The 23,381-nt window shown below is 36.9% G+C and overlaps 1 protein-coding gene across 1 annotated transcript; it reads right to left on the bottom strand.

The window, feature by feature from the left end:
- Positions 1 to 1,668: 1,668 nt before the first annotated feature.
- Positions 1,669 to 22,184, bottom strand: LOC108665296. The gene is made up of 18 exons (XM_047880903.1): positions 21,933 to 22,184; positions 20,983 to 21,093; positions 19,876 to 20,069; positions 18,594 to 18,738; positions 18,298 to 18,357; positions 16,860 to 17,074; positions 16,160 to 16,322; positions 11,954 to 12,085; positions 9,769 to 9,927; positions 8,980 to 9,110; positions 7,511 to 7,776; positions 6,867 to 6,979; positions 5,489 to 5,814; positions 5,154 to 5,250; positions 4,450 to 4,940; positions 3,949 to 4,023; positions 3,556 to 3,595; positions 1,669 to 2,767 (listed from the first exon to the last, which is right to left on the bottom strand). Exons 1-18 carry the CDS (start codon positions 22,171 to 22,173, stop codon positions 1,914 to 1,916), a joined length of 3,813 nt encoding a protein of 1,270 aa, XP_047736859.1. The 5' UTR covers positions 22,174 to 22,184; the 3' UTR covers positions 1,669 to 1,913.
- Between the last annotated feature and the right edge of the window lie 1,197 nt (positions 22,185 to 23,381).

Raw genomic sequence — 23,381 nt, 5'->3', positions numbered from 1 at the left:
ACTCAGTCTATAAGTATAAATGATAACAATATAATCTAACAATAGAATCTATATCAGTATAACCTACGATAAGAGTTTCGGTATAATCAAAACTCTCGATCGGTTATACGAGTTTCTCGTATAACTGATCAGTACAACCTACGATACCCGGATCATTCGAGTATTGGATGATCTAGAAATAGAAATTGGGTATCGGTAGATACTCGATTTCTACAATAATAAAAGTTCATCGAATCTTGAGCACAAATTCCTATAATGTTTTAAATATTATTAGCCAAGGCATTGTTCAGTCTGAAAATGAAATTTTGCAAATGAATTCGCAGGGATCCATGAAACTCGGATCAGTAGTGTTATTGCTTCAGGTTTTTTGTTTTCCAAAATCTAACATTAACATTTATTAATAATTTTGACATATATTCCGTGTTCCGAATAGTTATAGTATATATACCTAAGCCAGTTTCCAAAGAAGAAAAGTTTATGCGCATACAGGTTACATTCTTACTCTTTATACGATAATTTTCGATAGATTTTATCGTTGTTAATGTTTTTTTATCTGCATACCTGACACGCAAGAATGTTTCCTACTGTTGTTATATTACCGTTCAGCGCACGGAGAGTTTTTTGAGCTGATAACAACGAATTGGTAGGGTAAAAATTAATTTAAAAAATTTTACGATATATATCAGCAAAATTTATCTTCGTGGTACTCGTATAAAGTTTTTTCTTGCCAAAATATTAGTAATTTTGCTGTTTACGAAACTGCTGTTCTATTGCTGTCTTGCTAAGTTACGTTTTTGTAATGCCTCTTGTGAGTAAGAAAAGATTTTAAAATATGTAATTGATACACCAAATTATCAGTAAATTGAAAAAATTCTGAGATTTGGTCCTCTGTTGCACCTAAAACCATTTTTAAAATAGCACAAATTTCTTTATGGAGTTTCATAAAATTTGCTCAGTACTTAAATATTAGGCGTAATATCCGTAGAGTAATCGCTGCAATTTGAAAACCTAGAATTGAGAGCTTTAGTGATAATTGAAAATGACATCAAATTTGGACAGCAGAGTGAACAATTATTCAACATTCTAGTAAACATTCATTCGTACATCAAACATTTATCAAATATCGTACTTTTATTTCATCCTAAAAAGCTTCATCCTGCAACCTCAAATGTAGCATTTATAACCTCGATCCTTTTTTCGTGCGATGCCAACGAAATTCGATATTAATCATTGTAGATATAAAAATAATACCTGTCCCTATTTACCTGACAAATTGCTGCATAATTATACCATAATTATTAATATTATTATCAAAGGGATAATAAAATGTATATGAACAACATGATTTTACAAATATTGTACTAAAAAAATAATCTAAGGATACTCCGAATCCCGCGTAAAATTGAAGTCCTAGGGTAGTTTCTTGCATACTTAAAAGAAGGAAAACTTTTCATTTCATTCATGTTAAATAAATATAACTTACGCACGATGCATAAATTAATGCACGAAAAGTGCGGTCTCAATTTATTTTATTACATGATTGAATAAATTTTTCGATCGAGTCATTTGCACTTCACCTCAGAGATCAACTCTCTAAAAATTGCGGCAAAATCATTTAATTATCGTCAATAATGACATATAATTGAAAAATGCATACATATATATAAGATATATTGAAAAACCTAAATTATTTACATCTTCAGCTGAAGTTCATCCACGAAAGCCATAGAAAACAGCGTATAAAAGGTAATTCATCCTCATTTAAAATGGAGTAAATATTTTTCTATATAGAATCTCAATAGATTTGTAACTTTCAATATTGTTCAAACGCTCGTTCATAAATTTTTGTGTCCTCAACACAACAAACCATAAGTTTTATTACTTATATATTGATGAACATGTTCAAAATACGCTCACAAAGAGCTTAAACTTTCCTGGATATCTGATTTTTTCTTGGAAGTTTGAGGCACGTTTTCGTCGATATCAAAAGACACCGTCGGCTTCGGACCGATGCTCGGTGCTCCGTGTCTCATTGCGCTGCGAGATGGAGAGCCAATTCTCACGTTGCCGCTTGTGTTCAAGGCCTCTGTATTGTCACTTCTTTCACATGCTTCACTTGGGCGAGCCAAAGAAGTTTCACTAAATGGTTTTACAGTCGGCGTTAAATTGGTAAACCCAGGAACTTCATCGCTCTTGTCATACTGAAAATTTTGTGATCCGCCCTTGTCAACTACCGAAGTCGGGGCTCTACTTCCGCTTACCGGGACACCACAAACTTGATTAACGCTGTCCAATTTCAGAACCCCCGTTGAATTTCCTCCCATCGTAACATTGATACCAGGAGATAACGGTATTCCATAATTAGTAGTCGGTACTCCTGGTATTCCGCTTCGTACGTCGAAGTAAGAAATAACATTTCGTGCTTCGGCGCCTGAGCATAGGGAGGGCGGGAGGATATGGGCATGAGGGTAAGAAGCATTAGTAGTCCTAGCAATAGTTGAGCAAGGCATAGTGAGTTGCGGGGGAGGCGGCGTGAAACCTGTGAACTGCTGTTGGGAGAAATCCCCGCTAAATGTAATTTGGCTTACGGAAGATGGGATTTTGGCCATGTTGAAGCTTGATTGTGCTATAGATCCATCGTGTGAGATTTGGCTTTGCGATGGAGGCCTCGTGGAGATGGATGTAGGAATAGTGGAAGAAAAAACTACCCCTGATCTGCTGGGCACTGTTGGTGGTGATGGGAATGATGTGCTCGTTATCGTCCTACCTGGAAATGTGATTACAGAAATATTCGTTAATTTTGCATTTATTTAAGACCGGAAATTCAATTTAATCACAGCCTATGAATTATTTTACATTTTTGCTCCTAATTTGCTGCATTATTTCGGACCTACGTGAGTGCCCTAGTTACTCATATTCATAGCATTGAAATTTTATTGTGCACTATTGACCTGATGCATTATTAGAAACTGTTGAACCGTAATAATTCACAGATGCTTTCCTAAAAGCATTTTTCTATTTTTCCTTATTTACTTTGATAACAAAAACTAAATTACATGCATTAACGCTAAGCAGATATATACCTCGAATGTGATGCCGCTACGACTTATACAGCAGGAGCAGTGAAATTGGTACCAAAAATTTTAGAAATAAGCTTATCTTATCTTATTCTTTTTGGTTAGAAAAAAGGGCATTTATTTAAAATTTAAATGATTTTGATATATATACGAGCGTATACTCCGGGAAAAAGTCTACACCTAAATTTCAGTAATAAAATGTCGACACTACCATTTCTAGCTGCTAGTATTAAAATAAAACAGAATTTCATTACGTAAATGAGCAGAATTCCATAAGAGATGTCAGCTGGAATAATAAACTGCCCCGTCACAAGATATCGCTTCTGTAGAAAAGTAGCTTATTGCATATCATATACCATACTTAGGTATATACAAATTTTTGAATAAATCATAAAATGCAAACAGGAAAAATACGATTAAGATACAAATTAATGCAAAGTTTTAAAAACATTCCAATTAGAAATTTCGGGCTCCTTACCTAGTGGCTGAGACGGTGAAGTGTGGCGAAGGCGATCCACCTGTAAAGCAAAATATCACAGATGTGAAAAAGCTACATAAAAACAAATTATTTCCGCTCTACCTTCTCTTTTTACATCTGTTCATTCAATGCATTACTGTCATTAAAAGCATCATTCTACCTCCCATGAATTTCCATAATAAAGAAACCGCTTCATTGAACCACATTTTATCATTATTTTGGCATCATTCTTCCTCCTCTTAATTTTCATGGCAAAGTAACGGCTTCATTGCTATATATATCACTACATTTTTGTTATCATGCAACCTTTCATAATTTTCCGTGAGTGAAAACAGTAACACTTTTGTTTGTCGATGTTTTGCACAAATTTTGCGGTAGCATGACAGCCCTGACCTCGAGAACTGCAAAGCCCGACAAATTTCTTCCCAGGGTCGCCGGGTAACTTGTCCCGTTACGAACTGCGCTGAACTGCGGGAGTGAAAGTTTTTCGAAAATCGAGTTAAGTTTTTAGAAATTTTTTTTGACACGCATTGTTCATTACGATCATATTTAATTAACGTATTCGGGACGTGTTTGAATCACACAATTGCAATAATTGCATGTAGAAACTAATCTCACTGTGATTAAATTAGTAAAACTCACAACTAATCACAATGAGCAACTAACTAATCTCCGTGAAATACGAAAGATTGCCAATTAAGCATTCATTATTTCAAGGAAACATTGCTTCTGTCACATTAAGCCATTTATGTTTGTATTTCATTATTATGTTTATAAATACTTGTACCAAAAAATATGAATACAATATACAAATTTTAACAATATGTACCATATAAATATAATTATTAAATTTTATAATATACAGTGTATATACATTGTATATTCTGTACTCACAGACGGTGTCCGACCAAGGGTTGCGTGTCCCGTAGAGTTCTGCAATGCACCGCTTCCCAACAAATTCGTCTCACCGTGAGCTGCAATATTGTACTCTAAATCCCCAGCGAGACCACTGATAGTTGCTAAATTGGGAGTGGAATTTAAACAAGATCTTCTCAAAATGCCAGAAGTTTGCACTCCAAAGTTTGTAGATTGATGGTCGACGCCAGACCTGACACGAAAACCTGAATTTCCTGCAGAGGTCAAAACTGCTGACGCGTCAAAATTAGTTGCGGGCTTCTCGCCCAGAGCAATGATATTAATCCCTTTCTCCCGCCCCAGCGTAGGTGTTATCAGCATTTCGTTGCTATCGCTGGATACACCGTCTTGGTTCCCTCTCCCGTCCATTGGTCCACCGGAGTCTGGACCAAGCACGTCCACTGTTACCTTGTGGGTCTTCAAGTGCGTCGAGTCAGAGTCGCAGGACGAATTTTGATCATCTGTTGCCCCTGCAAGGATAAATAAGACTTAAATATGAGACTTATTTAGTTAGTTTAATTCTCATAGATATGAAATTTTCAAAGAATTAAAAAAAAATTTATAACATTTGAAGGAATCACTCGTGACAGAGGTGGATGACGTTAGAAAAGAGTTTAAATTTCATTCCCCCTCAGTCATTCTCAGCGAAAATATATTTTTTCATCAGACAAGGTGTCAGTTACCTGAAGTTTTCCTTTCAACACCTGAGTTTGGTATAACCGTTTCTGCCGTGACTGATTCTTGTGCCTGATAATATTCTTGACTTTCGGAGATTTTGACCTGTATTATAGAAATAAAAATTTTGATTGCTCTGAGTTATAATTATTACGAGTATCTTTTCACCACAAATAGTTCATGCATTTTCATATGAAGACGCAACTCTCTCATCGCCAAGTTTTGTCACCTGAAGATTTTACAACAAAATCACCATCCTATTTTGAACAGTAAGGTATCAAATGAAGATTGAACAACAAAATCCTAATTTGAGCATCAAACGAAATATCCTAGCATAACAAACCTGTTCAGCTTCCCTCCTCTTCCTGATTTGGCCCCTTCTTCTGATGGTGAATATGACGATAGTTGCCACCATGATAATCGCTACCAAGGACCCTGCTAGCAGCAGGAACATGGGTGGGATTATCACAGTACCCCCTGCTTCAGACTGACCGCTGCTACCTGACGATGGGGTGCCCCCGTCTTGCCCCTGGGGGGGCATTTGTCGTCCAACGGTATCATAGATACTCGTCAGGGTACCGTGGCCGTTCTTGTCGATGGAGGCGCTGCCGGACTCGGAGCGAGCGATTGGGATGTTCAGGGGAGACCTGGCTATGCTTCCTGGTAATCCTGTATGGATATAAGAGGGCCAGTATATTCATTATATTCATCATTTTAATTACTCATTATATTCATCAAATATCATTCATTATAGTCATCATATTCATCATATTTATCACTCATTATAGTGATCATATTCATTTGTCATTTTATTCATCAAATATCATTCATTATAGTCATCATATTAATCATATTTATCACTCATAATAGTCATCGTATTCATTTGTCATTTTATTCATCATATTTATCATTCATTATAGCTATCATATTCATTAGTCATCATATACATCAATTTCATTAGTCATTTTATTTATTATATTCATTGCGATTTATATTATTGACCCACAACTGGAATAGAATTATTTCGTCAGTGACGGGGCAAGTATTGTACGTAGCATCCAAATATCTTCGAAGCAGCATTAATAATAACATCGTTCATCAGGAAATTCAAGCTAGTGACACTCAATTCCTAAAAGACAAAAGATTAATTTCATTTGCAATATTTTTTGACAGAAAATGGTATATGTAATAAAATAGAATAAAATTTATTTGAGCGTCATTAAAAGAATGTTAGATTACATGAATTTTTTTTAAATAATTCAATAAATTCCAGGCATAACTTTCTCAGTTAAACTTCACGAAACTAGGCTAAAAAAGGGAATTTTATCCAACGCTGGAACCAATCCAGATCAGTACTTCACTGAGGCTTGAAAACGCTGACAAATTTTTGCAATTTTCTAAGCTAGAAAGTAAAAAAAAATTGGCCTGTGACATGTGCATCATGGAGATGTTACTCACTCTAAAAAGTTCTATGACACACCTACAACAGCTCGATAACTTATCTATAACAGCACCATAACTCAACTATAACGGCAACATGACACACCTATACAGCTCCACGACACACTTATAACAGCTCCATGACTCACTTATAACACCTCCATGACTCACTTATAACAGCTACATGACTCGCCTATATCACCTCCATGACTCACTTATAACACCTCCATGACTCTCTTATAACACCTCCATGACACACTTATAACACCTCCATGACTCACTTATGGGCAAGCGTGGGTACGGGGGACAGTTAAGAGGTGGGGGCACAGCATGGGGCAATCGTGGGGTACGGAGGAAAGGTAAGAGGGGGCACAACATGGGTAAGCTCGGGGACCTAGGGGATTGGTGAGGAACACAGTATGTAGGCAAGTGCTTGGTGCTGGGGGTTAAGTAAGAGTGGGGCAAGAAGGAGCACAGCTACACAACATGGGCAGACATATTGCACAGGGCAATTTAAGGGAGAAAAGTTTTGGGCAGATGCGGTCCACTGAGAAGCTAATATGGTGCAAAACATTGGCAGTCATATGTATCAAGTCACACAGTTCTGCAACGCTCTCCCATAAAGACATCTCAAATTTCTACTCACTTATTATAGTGGGAATTATAAATTTCAGATCAAATTAATTATACTTCGTGTTATTCTTTTTTGCGAGTCGGGAGTACTCATACTAAAAACATTTCCTCGTTGGATTTCACGATTATATGAAGTTATAAGAAGGCCTTGACAACCGAGTTGCTCGAATATCAGACAAAGATGATTTGCAGGTAAAAGTAATCTCATACATTTTAATTAATTATTAATAAAATGATCGAATAATTCTATCTATATGATGGTTCTGTATTCTCCCCCAGATGCGGGACTTACACAAATAAAGGTTCTGTGCTGGTGATGTTTCGAACCAAATCTCCGAGCGATGTGAGGACGCTGGACCGCGGTATTGCATCTTCTTTTGCTGCCGTGGCTTCGGTTGCTGGTTTAGAGACCGTGTTTCTCTGCAGGCCAATTTCGGCTACGGTCATTCCAGGGTGATGTTGCCCTTTGACTTGCGGGCTCTCTTTGAAATTGGTCACCGACGGCACCAAGTTTCCAGTGAGATCTTCTCCCATCAACTCGGGATTGACTCGACCCACCTGCGTTTGGAAACAAGGGAGTAGAGTTAATTTCGTTGGAAATCAAAGAGAAAACTAATTCTATTCTAATATTTCCAATGGAGTAGTTCGGGTAAAGATTAGTCTCAGTGTTTGAAGCTGCAAATCGAGTCGCGGCATTCACTAATTTTTTTCTATAGTAGGAATTGTTTATTGCAATAAAATATAATAGTGGATAAAGTACATACCAGAAAGATGGAAACCCTCATTAAAATTGTGGTTTAACGTATAAATAATGTTAACAAATGATAACATAATGGAAAATTTGTGTATAAAATATCATTTCGTAAACTCAATTTCGTAAACGTTTTAAACGTTTACGTGAATGTAAATTCAATTTCGTATACGTAAAGGGCCCACAGTTGACACTAAGCCAGCGTACGCAGTCACTCCAAACACTAAAACACTTCACAACAAAAATTCGGACCGTACTGCGTTCAAGCTGGAAGAATTGCCTTGCTTTTTCTGAAGCCATCGAGCAAAGCAGCAAAGAAGTAAAAAGCCAGGACTTGTTGCCATGGCAATGAAAGTCTGCCTTACTCGTTTGCCCGGTGGACCCATAACGCGGTATTATAAGTCATAAAAAAGCTACTTATACCTCCATGAAGGTTATCGAACCCAAATCATAGGTTATTGCCTCATAAAATCATATAAAACAAGGCATTAATTTCGCGCGTAGTACATTCATAAACTGGCAGAATTTTAACAAAAATTCTAATACTTTTTGCTCCATATTATGTGAAACAACATATTTTCAGTTGAAATTCATTCGTCTTTACAAAATAAATATATTAGAGAAAAATTGACTTGAAATTACAAATGCCTTTATAGCTTTTAACTTCGTCAGAGGGAATCGAAATAGACTTGCATAAAGTTTAATCACAAATCAATACACGGCTGAGATAAGTTAATCGGATAGGGTCATTATAAACTTAATTATACAGAAGCTGAGAAGTGTAGTCAGAGTCGGAGTCCAGGGTATAATATAAGGTAATTATTAACCTGATTATACAGAAGCAGGGTATAGTTAGAGTCCAGAGTATAATATGAGGTAATTATTAACTTGATTATACAGAAGCAGGGTGTAGTTGGAATGCAGTGTGTAATATAAGGTAATTATTAACCTGATTATACAGAAGCAGGGTGTAGTTAGAATCCAGTGTATAATATAAGGTAATTATTAACCTGATTATACAGAAGCAGGGTGTAGTTAGAGTCCAGTGGGCTGCCCCGTCGTGGCCAACCGTGGCAGGACACGACAAAGCCCGTGGCCGTGTGGTTGCTGACGCTGCAGTTGTTTACTGGTCCCGGCCGCCCTAAACGGGGCATATAACTTTTATCTACAGTTTGTGCATGGGGGTACATTTTATATCGCATTTTATATGGTGTTTAAATTTTATATCGTAGAATAGTGTGTTTGGGAGTATAACATACTGCGGGGTATATTGTATAGTATTTTGTACTCTATTCTGTGTGAATCCTGCCTTGATTTTAAACGGACCAGTTAGTTATAACGAAGAAAGAAATAACTCTAAATTAATTAATTTTAATGCCTGGCATTTTTAAGTAATCGTTCTGTATGGGTTTAATACATTGGCAATTGAAATCCTAACGTATTTAAAAAAATGGCAGCAGATTAGCGTCTAGTGACAAAAATGTGGCTAATAAAAAGTTTCATTCAAAATAAGGGTTCAAAAATTCCTAATGGGATTTGTAGAGTAAAACTAAAATGATTTCGACGATATCAAGCATTATTATTGGAAAATTCTGAGTTCGCGAACTTGCACTATCATCTCTCATAAAAACCTCATTAATTTTTTATTCCAAAAGTTTATCATTCAAAGATGACCTAAAGGATTGTTTGAATGTCACCCACTTATTCAGCATACCACCATAAACTTTCAGCTGTAACGCTCAAAGTATTTAAGATTCATATTATTTTGTGCTTTTTACTTAAATTAACGAATTACTGACCCTGAGCATAAATGTAGTATGAACAAGGAACTTTCTGGGAGCCGACAACGTTCTTTGCCCAACAGAGAATCTCGAGCTGGTCTTCGTACACGGCAGGCACCGTGTAGCGTCCCACTGACCCTTCGGGGCGCCCGACGTTTGGCAGACGAGTTGCTGGAGCTGAGGTCGGGGCAGGCGGAGTGGAAGCCATCAGAAATTTGGTACTTTTCGGTAAAACTACATGATTCTTGAAGAAACTTTTTTTATGGTAATTTTAATTTATTTTTTAACGAGCATAATTTATGGTAATTTTTTAATTAGAAGTACGTTTAAATTTTTAGTATATACTGTATAACTTCGTTAAAATTTGTTAATACTTGAAATGAGTTTCCTTGATTTTTTAACAGATTGATGTTCAAGAAAGCTTATACAGAACTTTAATTAAATTATTGAATTAAATTTTAATGTTAAAAGACATTTTGGTAATTTTTAGGAAGCAATTAATTGAATATTTAAGGAAGTTTCTATAATACGGTAAAAATGAATTTTTTCTTAAATCTGTGTTTGAATTTTTTGGGACTCCTAATTATTTGATGAACTTATTGCTTTCTTTAGAATTAGATATTACCAGCAAGAAATATTCCTTCAGCTTGGGAAATGAATTATTGTTATATTTTTCCTACAGATATTAACCGGAGATACCGTTTGAAAGTGGAAAAACATCGCAATTTCAATCATGTCTTCATCGATACTGGACATCTTCGTATTCGCACAACATTTCGTATTAAAGGTCAAAGCTTCACAATTATAATATCGCAATTTGGTTTTCCTGCATTATTTGGGATCTCAAGTCCTTACTAAAACAAGCTGGTAAGAACTAAGACGTCGACAGTTAAGTTCGCGAACAGAACTTCTTAAGTTGAAGTAGCTAATTGTCGGACGATATCGCCGAAAAGTTCTGTTGCTGACCGACAAACTTCTTTTTTTTGTCCCTTTCCTAGCAGACGGAGACTTGCTACAACTATCGAGGTTAAGAAAAAAATGTCTAATTGAATTCCGCTCTTCATTTCTTTATCATTATTGCGACCATCACCGAAACTAAAATTAAAATGAAATTTCTCTTATGAGCATTGTAAAATTGTAATTTTAATTGGAGTTGAATTTTTTTAATAATTCAATACATCTATAAACCGATATATAAATCCGTAGAATAAACGTGCCTACTCGTTCGCGAAATGTCATTAAATATTATTCAGATTCAACCGTATGCAATTCCATTTAAGAAAAATTAATTCGTGGCCACTGCATATCCAAAGACTGACAAAATATGATCTAATGATTATTTTGGGGAAAGACTTATTTCAGCGACAACTTTTTTGATCTTCATACTTCGATGATCTGGAGAACAAAAATATAAATTAATATAGCTGACGCATAAAAAGTTATCAAAGTTATCGAATAAATAACGTTCCTCGCTCCCAAGAAAGCTCTCAATTTGCTGGTGAAAGACAGTTCCTTTTTGTAAATATACTTTCAAGAAAGGAAAGAAAAGCTAAATTTTGACGGCTGTAAAATCAATGCCTTCCCGGAGACCTTTCTATGCTGGGCCAGCTAGTGGCGCCAATGCACGCGGTCAGCTGACGTTTCTTATGGGCTGTTAGTAGCCAATAATTTAGTTCAACTTGTTTAGTTTAAGTAGTTCAATTTGAGTAGTTCAATTTAAGTAGTTTCAGTGGCTGCCACTAGCGGCGCCATGTGCATGAACCTTAATTAGCTGTTACACGGAGTCGTACAGAAATCTTAATTAGTTTTGATGCTCTGCCTAATGAGTTTTCATTAGAGATATAACTCGCTGGGCATAAAGAACTTATTCACTCTTGCCAAGATGAGGATTTCAATAATGACTTGTGTTCTGAGTACACTTAGAAGAGTAACGGGTCAAATTGTCCAAAAATTGACAGACTTGCTTACCAAAGCCGAGCAGAGCATTAATTGATACGCATCTTTGCCTGGCCAAACTGGGTCATTATTACCCTGTACATCGCTATTTGATCAAATTCTCACTCTTTTCTTTGAGTATAAGTGCCACATACGCGTGTGTAAACAAGCAGTAAGAAGGCTGCAGAGAAAGCGATTGGCCACGACCACGGCTTTAGTGCCCCAGTGCGGCCACTAGTGCCAGAAAATGCCAGAAAATATCCCTCACCTGCCAGGTTTTTCTTGGCCCAAGTGAAGGTCACGCTGGGCGGGAAGGCCTCCACCGTACAAGATACGGTGACAGAAGCACCCCGGGGGACGATGTATTCCTGCTGCTGCCCTGACGCGCACACTGGTGCGTCTGTGCACCGAATTAGGAATGTTATTTTCCTGAGCTAATAAATTAAGCGTTAGCCTTGAAATGCTACAAGAATATTTCGGTGTCTAATGATATTGTACTAGGTAAAATATTGTTAGATTAATCACTACTCATTAATTATCCTGATCTCCAGAAATTAAGCGCTAGCCTTGAAATGCAACAGGAACAGTTGGATGCTAATTATATTGTACTACGTACAATATAATTAGGTTAATCAACACTCATTAGTTCTCCTGAGCTAATGAATTAGGCGTTAGTCTTGAAATGCTACAGGATTAGTTCGGTGTCTAATGATATTGATTGTACTACGTACAATATTATCAGATTAATCAACACTCATTAATTATCTTGAGCTCATAAATTAAGCGTTAGGCTTGACATGCTACAGGATTAGTTCGGTGTCTAATGATATTGTACTACGTACAATATTATTAGATTAATCAATACTCATTAGTTATCCTGATCTCCAGAAATTAAGCGTTAGCCTTGACATGCTACAGGAATAGTTGGGTGTCTAATAATATTGTACTACGTACAATATTATTAGATTAATCAACACTCATTAATTATCCTAGTCTCCATAAATTAAGCGTTAGCCTTGAAATGCTACAGGAATAGTTGGGTGTCTAATGATAGTGCAATTTGTACAATGTTATTAGACTAATTAACACTCACTAATTAATTTATTTTGAAACTAAGGAACGTTTATTGAATTAAGGCCTCTACCAATCACGTTAAGTAGAAAGAACGATGAAGCTTTGAAGCTCTCATTTTACTCAAAGTTTGATACTTGAGTTTGTTATTTATAAATAATATGCGCACTCAGCAAAACAAAAGTATTTTTAACATTTTTATTTTATCTCTAGTTCTGATTGTATTGCCCTATAATTTAAAATTTTATCTTCAAGTTTAATCAGGTAAGATGATATCCTCTCTGGAAAAACATTTAAGTATTTACGCTGCCAGGCTTCAATAACACACAAATGATCCTCAGTCGATATAGAATATATAAGGCAAATTATATCTGCCGAAACAGTAGATGAATGATATTGAGTTACATTAAAAAATGCTTAAATACTTCAAATAATATATTCGGGCTGATCATTATGTTATTGCCTTGCTCAAATTAGCATTTTAAATTCTTTCCAAGTTGTACAAAAAAAGGAACAAACAAAAATGAATAAGAAGTTGCTCCGCAGTGACATGTTATATTCAAGAGGCTATCATTTTAGTCGGAATTGACGGGCTATTTGATCAGCCTACTTCACAGAAGTGACTGCACTAAAGACCGGACTGTGCCGAATAAATGTTCTCTACTCACGCACCATCATCGAATATACCAACATGAGATACACTAATGTTATCACTTCCAAAGTCATGCCTGAATTTGGCAGTCGGGTGAAACATCAATCTTATCAACAGTGACTATATTGGGTATGCGAGTCGTTTATGATATATTATTAACCTGCTAATATGGCGCTGAATTTAGGAAGAGCATTGTCTTGGATCCAGTTTATTCTATGATTCTCTGAATGTAAATTTTACTCGATTGCCGAGAAATACATTGAACAGAATGCGTTACAAGCATCTTTTCAACTGATATTTCTTTGAAAATAGTATCATATATCTTACTGTACAAAATTGCTATGCTATTTATGAACTTGATACAACTTAAATCAAGACATCAAAATTAGACTTCAAAATTCAATGCACACTTCAGTACCACGACTATAGCATTTTCCACAATGTTGTAGTTACTCTCTGCATTAGCCTGTACCGGCTTTCCGATCAGTAGATCTTCAGACGCCGCACTATGTAGACCTCACTATATGCAGTCCTCACTATGCAGACCTCACTATGCAGTCCTCACTATGCAGTCCTCACTATGCAGTCCTCACTATGCAGACCTGACCACTCGGTCTACGCTTGCCTTCAGCTTGCAGCACTTCAGCGCAGCAGTTTTAACCTAGGGGCACTCTTATGCACGCGCTAATACTCGCTTTTTAGCGCCTCTCTTCATTTCTCCAAGCTATCGACCCACGTACGGGGAACAGAGACGTGCAGCACTTTGCGAACAGCACGCGGCGCAGGCCGACTTACTTAGCTTGGTATTTGGTGTTCGGGGATCCGTTGAGAGCAACGATCTTTGGACTGAAAGCCTTTTAAGGTGAGATCACGGGACTACTTCAGAAATGCACTTGTTCTCGTTCAGTATGAAACTTACATTTGAAATTTTGGAAATCTTATTTAAATATACTTCTAACATTTATGTCGTTCTACAATTTTACAATTTAAATTCGATTTAAATCCTTATTTAAATTTCATATGCTTTTACTAACAAACGTGAAGTCACACTGAAGTATAATATGCCTGGAACCAATTAAAAGTAGAAGTCAAATCAGAAAGCTAAGAGGTGACCAAAGTGACAACTGCCTTAGAAGCCAAGATGATGAAAGGCGAGGAGCTCTATGAGATTAGCTGCGACGTGTGGCTTTACTGATGTACGTTCTGCACCAGGGAATTCACTTTGATGCTTTACTTATCTTTGATGACTGCGAGTCTTACTTAAAGGGGAGTCATCTTACATTTGCAGCTTACCGAAATGAATTCGTTTCAACGTTAGTCACTTCCGCAGTGAAACATTCCTGCAAACTAATCTTAGGTTTTTCGGGGAAATACATTGATACAATTTTGTTCCCATGTTATTCTTATAATATTCGTGTATTGCAAACGTTCTCCAAAACTGCAGGAAAAAATTAAAGAAACTGAGGCTAACATAAACTATAACGTAAAAGGTAGGAATTTTAAAAGAATTTAAGCTAAAATAGTTTGTGATTAATGAAGTTTTCTAACGGAAGCAGCATGAAAGCGGGCGCCAGTAACTGGACGAGGTATCAGATCTGAGCAGTGGTAGGCATATTACGCTAATCCGCTAACCGCTAATTAGCGAAGATGACGTTTTCCTTAGCCGTTTAGATGACGTTTTCCTCAACCAATCACGTCTTGTGTAAAAAAAAAGACGTGATAGGTTACACAAGACGTGATTGGTTGACGTAGATATGTTGACGTAGTCAGCCATCAGTGTGGCACACCGGCTTAGGAAACCGTCATCTTCACTAATTAGCGGTTAGCGGTTTATCGGACTGCTCACCAATGGTACTGAGTAGTGGGTGGTTTGCACTCACATAAGAATTTAAAAGCAAAGAAAAGTCACAAAAATTCATATCTTTATAGAAAACGTTTCGGAGACCAGCTTCATCGTCAGTTCGTAGAATCTAGAACCACAAAATAGATAAATATCAAATCTAGAATCAAATAGATAGTTTTTTTGCTCCGTCTTTTACTCGTAAATTTAGGTTTTTAATTTCGTTCTGTGCTTTCAATGTATTAATTTGTGACTTCTGATTTGTGATTCTAGAATAGATTCTACGAACTGACGATGGAGCTGGTCTGCGAAACGTTTTCTATAAAGATATGAATTTTTGTGGACTTTTCTTTTCTTTTAAATTCTTAGTTAAGATATAATAGTTTGTGATTAATGAAGTTTTGTAACGGAAGCAGCACGAAAGCGGGTGCCAGCAACTGGACGAGGTATCAGAACAGAGCCGTGGTAGGCACAGTTCGCTAATCCGATAACCGCTAATTAGCGAAGATGACTTTTCTATAGCCGGTGTGCCACATTCATGGCTGACTGCGTCAACATATGTACGTTAACCAATCTCGTCTTGTGTAACAAAAGACGTCATGGGTTACCCAAGACGTGATTGGTTGACGTACATATATTGACGCAGTCAGCCATCAGTGTGGCACACCGGCTAAGGAAAATGTCAGTTTCGCTAATTAACGGTTATTGGGTTAGCGGACTGCTCACCAATGGTACTGAGTAGTGGGTGGTTTGCACTCACACTCTACGTTGATGTTGACGGCGTAATTTCGGCGTTGCTCTGGCCGTCGCCTTCGTCGTTGCTGGCAACACACGCGTTGCCAGGAACGCGATGCTGGCAACGCAATGCTGATAACGCACGCGTTTATCACGCGTTATTAAGTTATACTCACACTCTACGTTGATGTTGACGGCGTTGCTCTGTCCGTCGCCCTCATCGTTGCTGGCAACGCACGTGTAGAGGCCGCGTTTGTCACGCGTTATTGCCCGCAGTCGCAGCAGGCGAGAGTCGCCCCGAACACCCAAACCAAAACGTGGTCCCGACACAGGTTTGCCCTGCGTGTGGGAAGGGGATGGGTGCAATGTCAATAACAGTGAAAGTTACAATGAAAATGGTGAATCGGGCGTGAAATTATAATAAAGTTACTATATCATAGACCGTCAATTATAATTAGTAGATAAGGTGTAGTGTGAACAGAAAATTGTATCGCTCATGATTCGCAGAATTAACTTAAAAATCTTTACCTATCAAGTCACTAGATGATATACATAGAGCATGCCAATAGGCAATAGACATAAAAAAATGCACAGTGACATTACAACTCAGTTATTTATTCCCACTTGAAATTGATATAACGCTTTCCTGATGTTACTCGCATTATGGAACCAAGTAACGTTATAAACAGAAGGATTATTCCTGATATTACTCACATTATGGAATCAAGTAACGTTATGAACAGAAGGATTATTCCTGATGTTACTCACATTATGGAACCAAGTAACGTTATAAACAGAAGGATTATTCCTGATGTTACTCACATTATGGAACCAAGTAACGTTATAAACAGAAGGATTATTCCTGATGTTACTCACATTATGGAACCAAGTAACATTATAAACAGAAGGATTAGCGATGACGTGACACGTCATGGCCACGGTCGTTCCTTCCCTGACGGTGATGCTGGTTTTCTCGCCAGGACGGGCCCGACTGCTCGTCACCTGCTCCAGGTCCTCGACGACGTTGTTGTCTGACGTGCCACCCGAGCCCGTCACGCCCGTAGCGACGTTCAAAGTTGCCACTGGAATATCTGTGGTAACATGAATAATATTTTTGATGAAGTTTAGGATTCAAAGTAATCCTAGTGAAGAAATGCGTGCATTTTGAAATTACGTACACTTCGGAGCAGTCACGGTATAATTAACGATAATCGTATATTTTGGCAAAATTTGTTCCTTTAAGCAGGTTTCATTGAAGACCAGAGAACTCGTTTTATTGACAATTTTTTCATTTTATTATTTTTTTAAACTAATAAGAAAATTGCCAATAAAACGAATTCTCTGGTCTTCAATGAAACCTACTTAACGATATTCATGAACATTTTATTAATGCATGAGTATTTATGCCAGAGAATGTTATAAAAATTTCAGGACGTTTATTTAAGAATCTCACAAGACTGTTTGTATAGGGATAGTTAAAGTTAGTGGAATAAGCATGCGACATACGTTACACTTCTCATAGCAATTTATAATTGGCTGTTGCCTGTATTGATCTTAATATAATCGTACGTATAATGTATTCATTGTGTAGATTAGAGTGCAGTGGATTTGCAGCTTGAAGCTGACTGCAGAAGTGGCGACGTCATCCAAAACAAATATAATAATGATATCTTCATTAATGAATTATTTTATTCTTAGTGGAAACAACAAGATGAGTATAAACGTAATTTGTGATAAGTGTTCCCACTGACGTCAGTTAAATGTCTTTAAAAATACGAAATTCTACGTTTAGTGCACTTAAATTTTCGTATCAACGCACATATTCTAGTTGAAAAGTTATCCATTTTTTGATGGATTTACTTTAGCTCGAAAAAGCATCTAAAACATATTAAGCAACTAGTTATCTAGCAAGAAAAAGATTTTTACCAAAATTGCAGCATATATGGAATGTTGCATTTTTTATGCTATTTAACCTCGAACACGTGGATAATTTTATTATTGGCTTTTGTATTAGAAATTCAAATCATTTGATTTCGATCTTCAGATTGCTGGTGCGCGCGGGGTTTAAATAAATTTCAATCCTGACTCGTTAATATTTGTGGAGATATCTTCAACACCAAATTGTCAGCCATTTGTTACCATTTATATCATTGAATCTCAGCATAGTCTGATCTCGAAATTGACAGATAACGTAGTTTATTCGTGCAATATGGTGTTGGCAGATTAAGATCAGTGCAGTAGGTTTGAGAATAAAAATATCGATATTTTCCACTAAGATTCAATATTTTAACATTTGAATGTAGTTTGCTCTCACAGTTTACAGCGAGGATGGTTTGGTCGTGCAGTACAGTGCCAGGCAGGTTAAGATCAGTGCCTAAAACAGTGTTCACTTTGAGAATTAACATATTGACATTTTCCACTCAGATTCAATATCTCAACATTTGAATGTAGTTTAATCTCACAGTTCACAGCGAGGATGGTTTGGTCGTGCAAGACAGTGCCAGGCAGGTTGAGATCAGTGTCTATTACAGTGTTCACTTTGAGCATGAAGATATTGATATTTTCCACTAAGATTTATTATCTAAACATTTGAATGTAGTCTGATCTCACAGTTTACAGCGAGGATGGTTTGGTCGTGCAACACAGTGCCAGGCAGGTTGGTAGAGAACGCCTTGCAGACAAGCTGTGCTCCATCGTCGCCTGGCCCTGCCACGAGGCTCACGGTGCTCTCGCTCACGTTCTGGCTCACGGGCGTCTGAGGGAAGATATGAGTTGATTATTCAGCTCATCAATTAACCAAAATGAACTCGCTTATTCCTTTATACTCGATATAGAGGAATAGGTTCATTTTGGTTCATATAGGTTCATTTTGGTTCATTTCCGATATACTCGATTGCATGGATCTATTCATATCTAATAAAAAATCATCAAGGTGTCACGAGTGGATTAAAAGCATGCAGAATAGGTAGAAATGAATAACTAATCCTTAGATAATTTCAGAATTAATATGCCATTGAAAAACATCGAAATATTATTTCTATGTCTTTAAAAGTCTTTTTTACATTGATTTCAATGTCTTCCTAGGTATTATAGGAATTTAGAGAAATGTGTGGAATACCACAGAGGCCACTCTTCATTAAAAACATTATTAAATTCCGTTTATTACCTTACCAGAAAGATTTATAATAAAGTATCAGATGAATCTGCATGCAAAGCCCATCACATTGTAATTTCTTAATCTGAGATTTAAAAGTGGTAATTTTTGTAGCATAAAAGACCCATAGAGGATGGATTTCTGCTGATACTGCAGGGCATCGTATATACAGTACATATGCGTTAAACGTGCGGATCCCGTAAACTAGAACTTGGTCCTAATATACTGTTGGTACTTTATCTCTTGAATAACTTGACATTTTATTACATATACGACAAATAAAATCACCAGATTCGAGGCCGGTGACACTCTAATTTTCAAACAAAACGTTGGCACATTTCTTTCAGAATCTCTACATCAAAGTTTGTTCCATTGACTGACTGTATAAATAATGAATCTTTCCACAAAAGGAATTGTAATTCGCATTGTAGTTTTGTGTAGAANCTATAAAATTTATGGTTTTTAGTATAGTTTATAGCAACATCACAGAGAGTGGCGTCACTGCAGGTAAAATAAAAACTAAATGATCGAAGTTAGATTACGATAGACGAAGATAGATTTGCGATAGAAGGTAGAAGGAAAACTACAAAATAACAATTCCTGGTAATAAAGGTAAGCAATTTTTATTGAATTAACTTAACTATCTCTAACACACACACAAGTGACATAAAAAAACACCGACAGAATTGACACAGAAGTATACACATGCAGAGTTGACTTGGCAGACTCACAGTTGACTCTGATGATAACTTCAACAGTGAAGGTGGGCGTGTGTGCCGTTGAATTGAGCGTTGAACACGTCACTCTGGAGTCTGCGGTAGCGCGTGATGCCATCAACGTCAGGCGGGCGAGATTTGCGGGATCAGACGACTCACGGGCGACAGATCCCGCCTGTGTGATGTCACCACCCCAAGCCAGGCGAGCAGAACCGTCTGATCCGGGATCAGGCGAGACAAATGTGAATATATTTAAGCAGGAAATCTTGTGCAATGAAGGTTAGAATTTGGTTGGGCAAGATATATTATGGAATGCAAGTCAGTAAATGCTGCATCAGTATTGAGTTCAATCAAAATTTTGATATTCACTTAGTTTCCTTTAGACTTTGCTCTGCAAAGCATATCCTACGAGACAACACGGATATCACAAAACTATTCTATTTTATTTAATTTAACCGAAATCGGAGGCGTGACAACAGAAAAATTCTCTAGGTACCCCAAGGCCTGTTCAACACTAATATCATCATGGAGACATTTGAAACATTCAAAGAAATATAAATTTTAAATCCCTTCTACAAGTGACGCTTGAACTTCTTTTAGCAAACTCTTATCTAGCAAGAGTTTGTATAAGTTTATAAAGCCTTACAATAAAAAAACTTTCATTGTGAACGTCCGCGTCTTGCCGCTCTGCAAATATCGGGCCAAACTGTCCTAAACTTTGTTGTTAAGAATCATGAACTTTAATCGCGTTTAACAGAATATTTTTATTTAGCTGAAGAATTCCTAGATTTTTCCGTGGTAATAATTTAACGAAATTACGTGTTAGTGTACCGTGTATTTGGCGCTAAGATACCAATAGATATTTTATCTATCCGAACAATTCTTTAAGTTTCCCATGGCTAAAATTTAACAGAATTATTTAAGATGCCCGTTTTGAACACCCTGCATTTTGCTCCAAGATTCTAATAATCATTTTATCTATCCGAATAATTCTCAGAGTTTTCCATGGCTATAATATTACAACTTACTTAATTTATTACTACCTCCTTTATTACTGCCCATTTATTCTCATTACAAAATTACTGCCTTGAGTACCTTGCATTTTACTCTAAGAATACCCGAGTCTCACCTCCAGACGTGACGCAAACCAAGCGTATTTCGGTGCCATCCTCGAAGGGACCAATGGGACCCTCGAGCCGAGCACCGGATTCTGTCTGAATCCTCGGGAAGCCTGGAGGATCTGCGCAGCAAACTCGCTTCAGATCCCAAAATGTGACAGCCTCAAGACACTATGAAATCCTTGATTCAGAATTGAGATCTCTTACGAAACTTTGATCGTAAAATAATGGAAGGTAACTAATATGTCTTTGAATGTCGATTCAAATCACAAAGTGTAACTGTTTCAAGACAGCTAAATCCTTGATTCAAATCCTCCTGAGATGTTCTACGAAAGTTTAATCATAAAAATAGTAGATGAATAATACATCCTGCGGTGTTGATGAGTCCAAATATGATTTAAAATCAAGTATCAATAGAAAATATCCTTCTAGGACTACTACGCCTTTCATTTGCTGAAAATTTTTGCTTTCTAGGTAATATGAGCTTTTGAATTTATACGATGTTGAGTATAATATTGTTTGAAATTTCTTTGAAGAACAACTGATGACGCGAAACAATTTTTATGAAAATATCATAGTATTTCTGTGCATTTCCGAGGTTATGATAGAAAATAAAAATAATCTTGATGCAGTAAAAAACTGTTTAAGTAATATATAGTTTTATTACTGCATGATAAATAATAATAAAATAAACTTGAAGCAATAATCTTGGCTCGAATTCTTAAAAAAAATTAATAACAATCGCGCTAAGCTGTACTGGACGCCGGCGAAATATATTGTTGCATTAAAGTGTCTGTAATCTTAATTAAGATTAAGTCACTTCACATCTGGGTCATCAAATAATAGTACACGCATTTAATGTTAATAGAACTTGCATTTTTCAGATTGGGAAAATTTGTTAATTATTTTGCACCGTTCCGTCAAATTTATTCTTTCAAGTATTCATATCCCGCATGCTTACCTTTAACAGAGAGTGTAATTCTCTGAGACCAAGATGGAGAATGTCTGAAGTGGACTTTGCATCGATAGCTCCCTTCATCTCTCCCTGAAACGTTTCTTATGAGAAGATGAGCTGGAGAAGTGGAGGTATCAAACCACGCTCGAGTTGTGGGGCTTTTTCCGCTCACCGAAAAGGCGTTTTGATCTCCTGCTTCTTTGCCATCGTTTAAGGACTTTTGTTTACTCTCGTTTCCCGAGTCCATAATTCCCCAAATTTCTTCGTCCCCCCATTGTTGTAATTNTGCTTTCTTCTAAGTCTGTCTCTTATACACATCTAGATGTGTATAAGAGACAGTCTATGTATATCATCTAGTGACTTGATAGGTAAAGATTTTTAAGTTAATTCTGCGAATCATGAGCGATACAATTTTCTGTTCACACTACACCTTATCCTGTCTCTTATACACATCTAGATGTGTATAAGAGACAGCCATTTTTATTATTGAATCTCAGAATAGTTTGATCTCGAAATTGACAGCTAGCGTAGTTTGGATGTGCAATATGGTACTGGCAGGTTATGATCAGTGCAGTAGGTTTGAGAATAAAGATATTGATATTTCCACTAAAATTTAATATCTCAACATTTGAATGTAGTTTAATCTCACAGTTTACAGCGAGGACGATTTGGTCGTGCAATACAGTGCCAGGCAGGTTAAGATCAGTGCCTAAAACAGTGTTCACTTTGAGAATTAACATATTGACATTTTCCACTCAGATTCAATATCTCAACATTTGAATGTAGTTTAATCTCACAGTTCACAGCGAGGATGGTTTGGTCGTGCAAGACAGTGCCAGGCAGGTTGAGATCAGTGTCTATTACAGTGTTCACTTTGAGCATGAAGATATTGATATTTTCCACTAAGATTTATTATCTAAACATTTGAATGTAGTCTGATCTCACAGTTTACAGCGAGGATGGTTTGGTCGTGCAACACAGTGCCAGGCAGGTTGGTAGAGAACGCCTTGCAGACAAGCTGTGCTCCATCGTCGCCTGGCCCTGCCACGAGGCTCACGGTGCTCTCGCTCACGTTCTGGCTCACGGGCGTCTGAGGGAAGATATGAGTAATGGTTCACATGTAAACTCATGCATGATTGTTCTTTGTTTAAGATGATATACGTATTAATTTACATGTATACGGATAAGGATTATTTGTTCAAGCAGATATAAGTATTGCTTCACATGTAAACTCAAAAGGATTATTTGCCCAAGCAGATACAAGTATTGATTCACATGTAAACTCATGAGGGTTATTTGCTCAAGCAGATATAAGTATTGTTTCACGTATAAACTCATAAGGATTATTTGATCAAGCAGATATAAGTATTGTTTGACATGTAAACTCATAAGGATCGTTTACTCAAGCAGATATAAGTATTGTTCCACATGTAAACTCAGAAGGTTTATTAGCCC

Source organism: Hyalella azteca, unplaced genomic scaffold (assembly GCF_000764305.2).
Source record: "Hyalella azteca isolate HAZT.00-mixed unplaced genomic scaffold, Hazt_2.0.2 contig853, whole genome shotgun sequence".
Classification (NCBI taxonomy): Eukaryota; Metazoa; Arthropoda; class Malacostraca; order Amphipoda; family Hyalellidae; genus Hyalella; species Hyalella azteca.
This window is presented reverse-complemented; position numbering and strand designations above follow the sequence as displayed.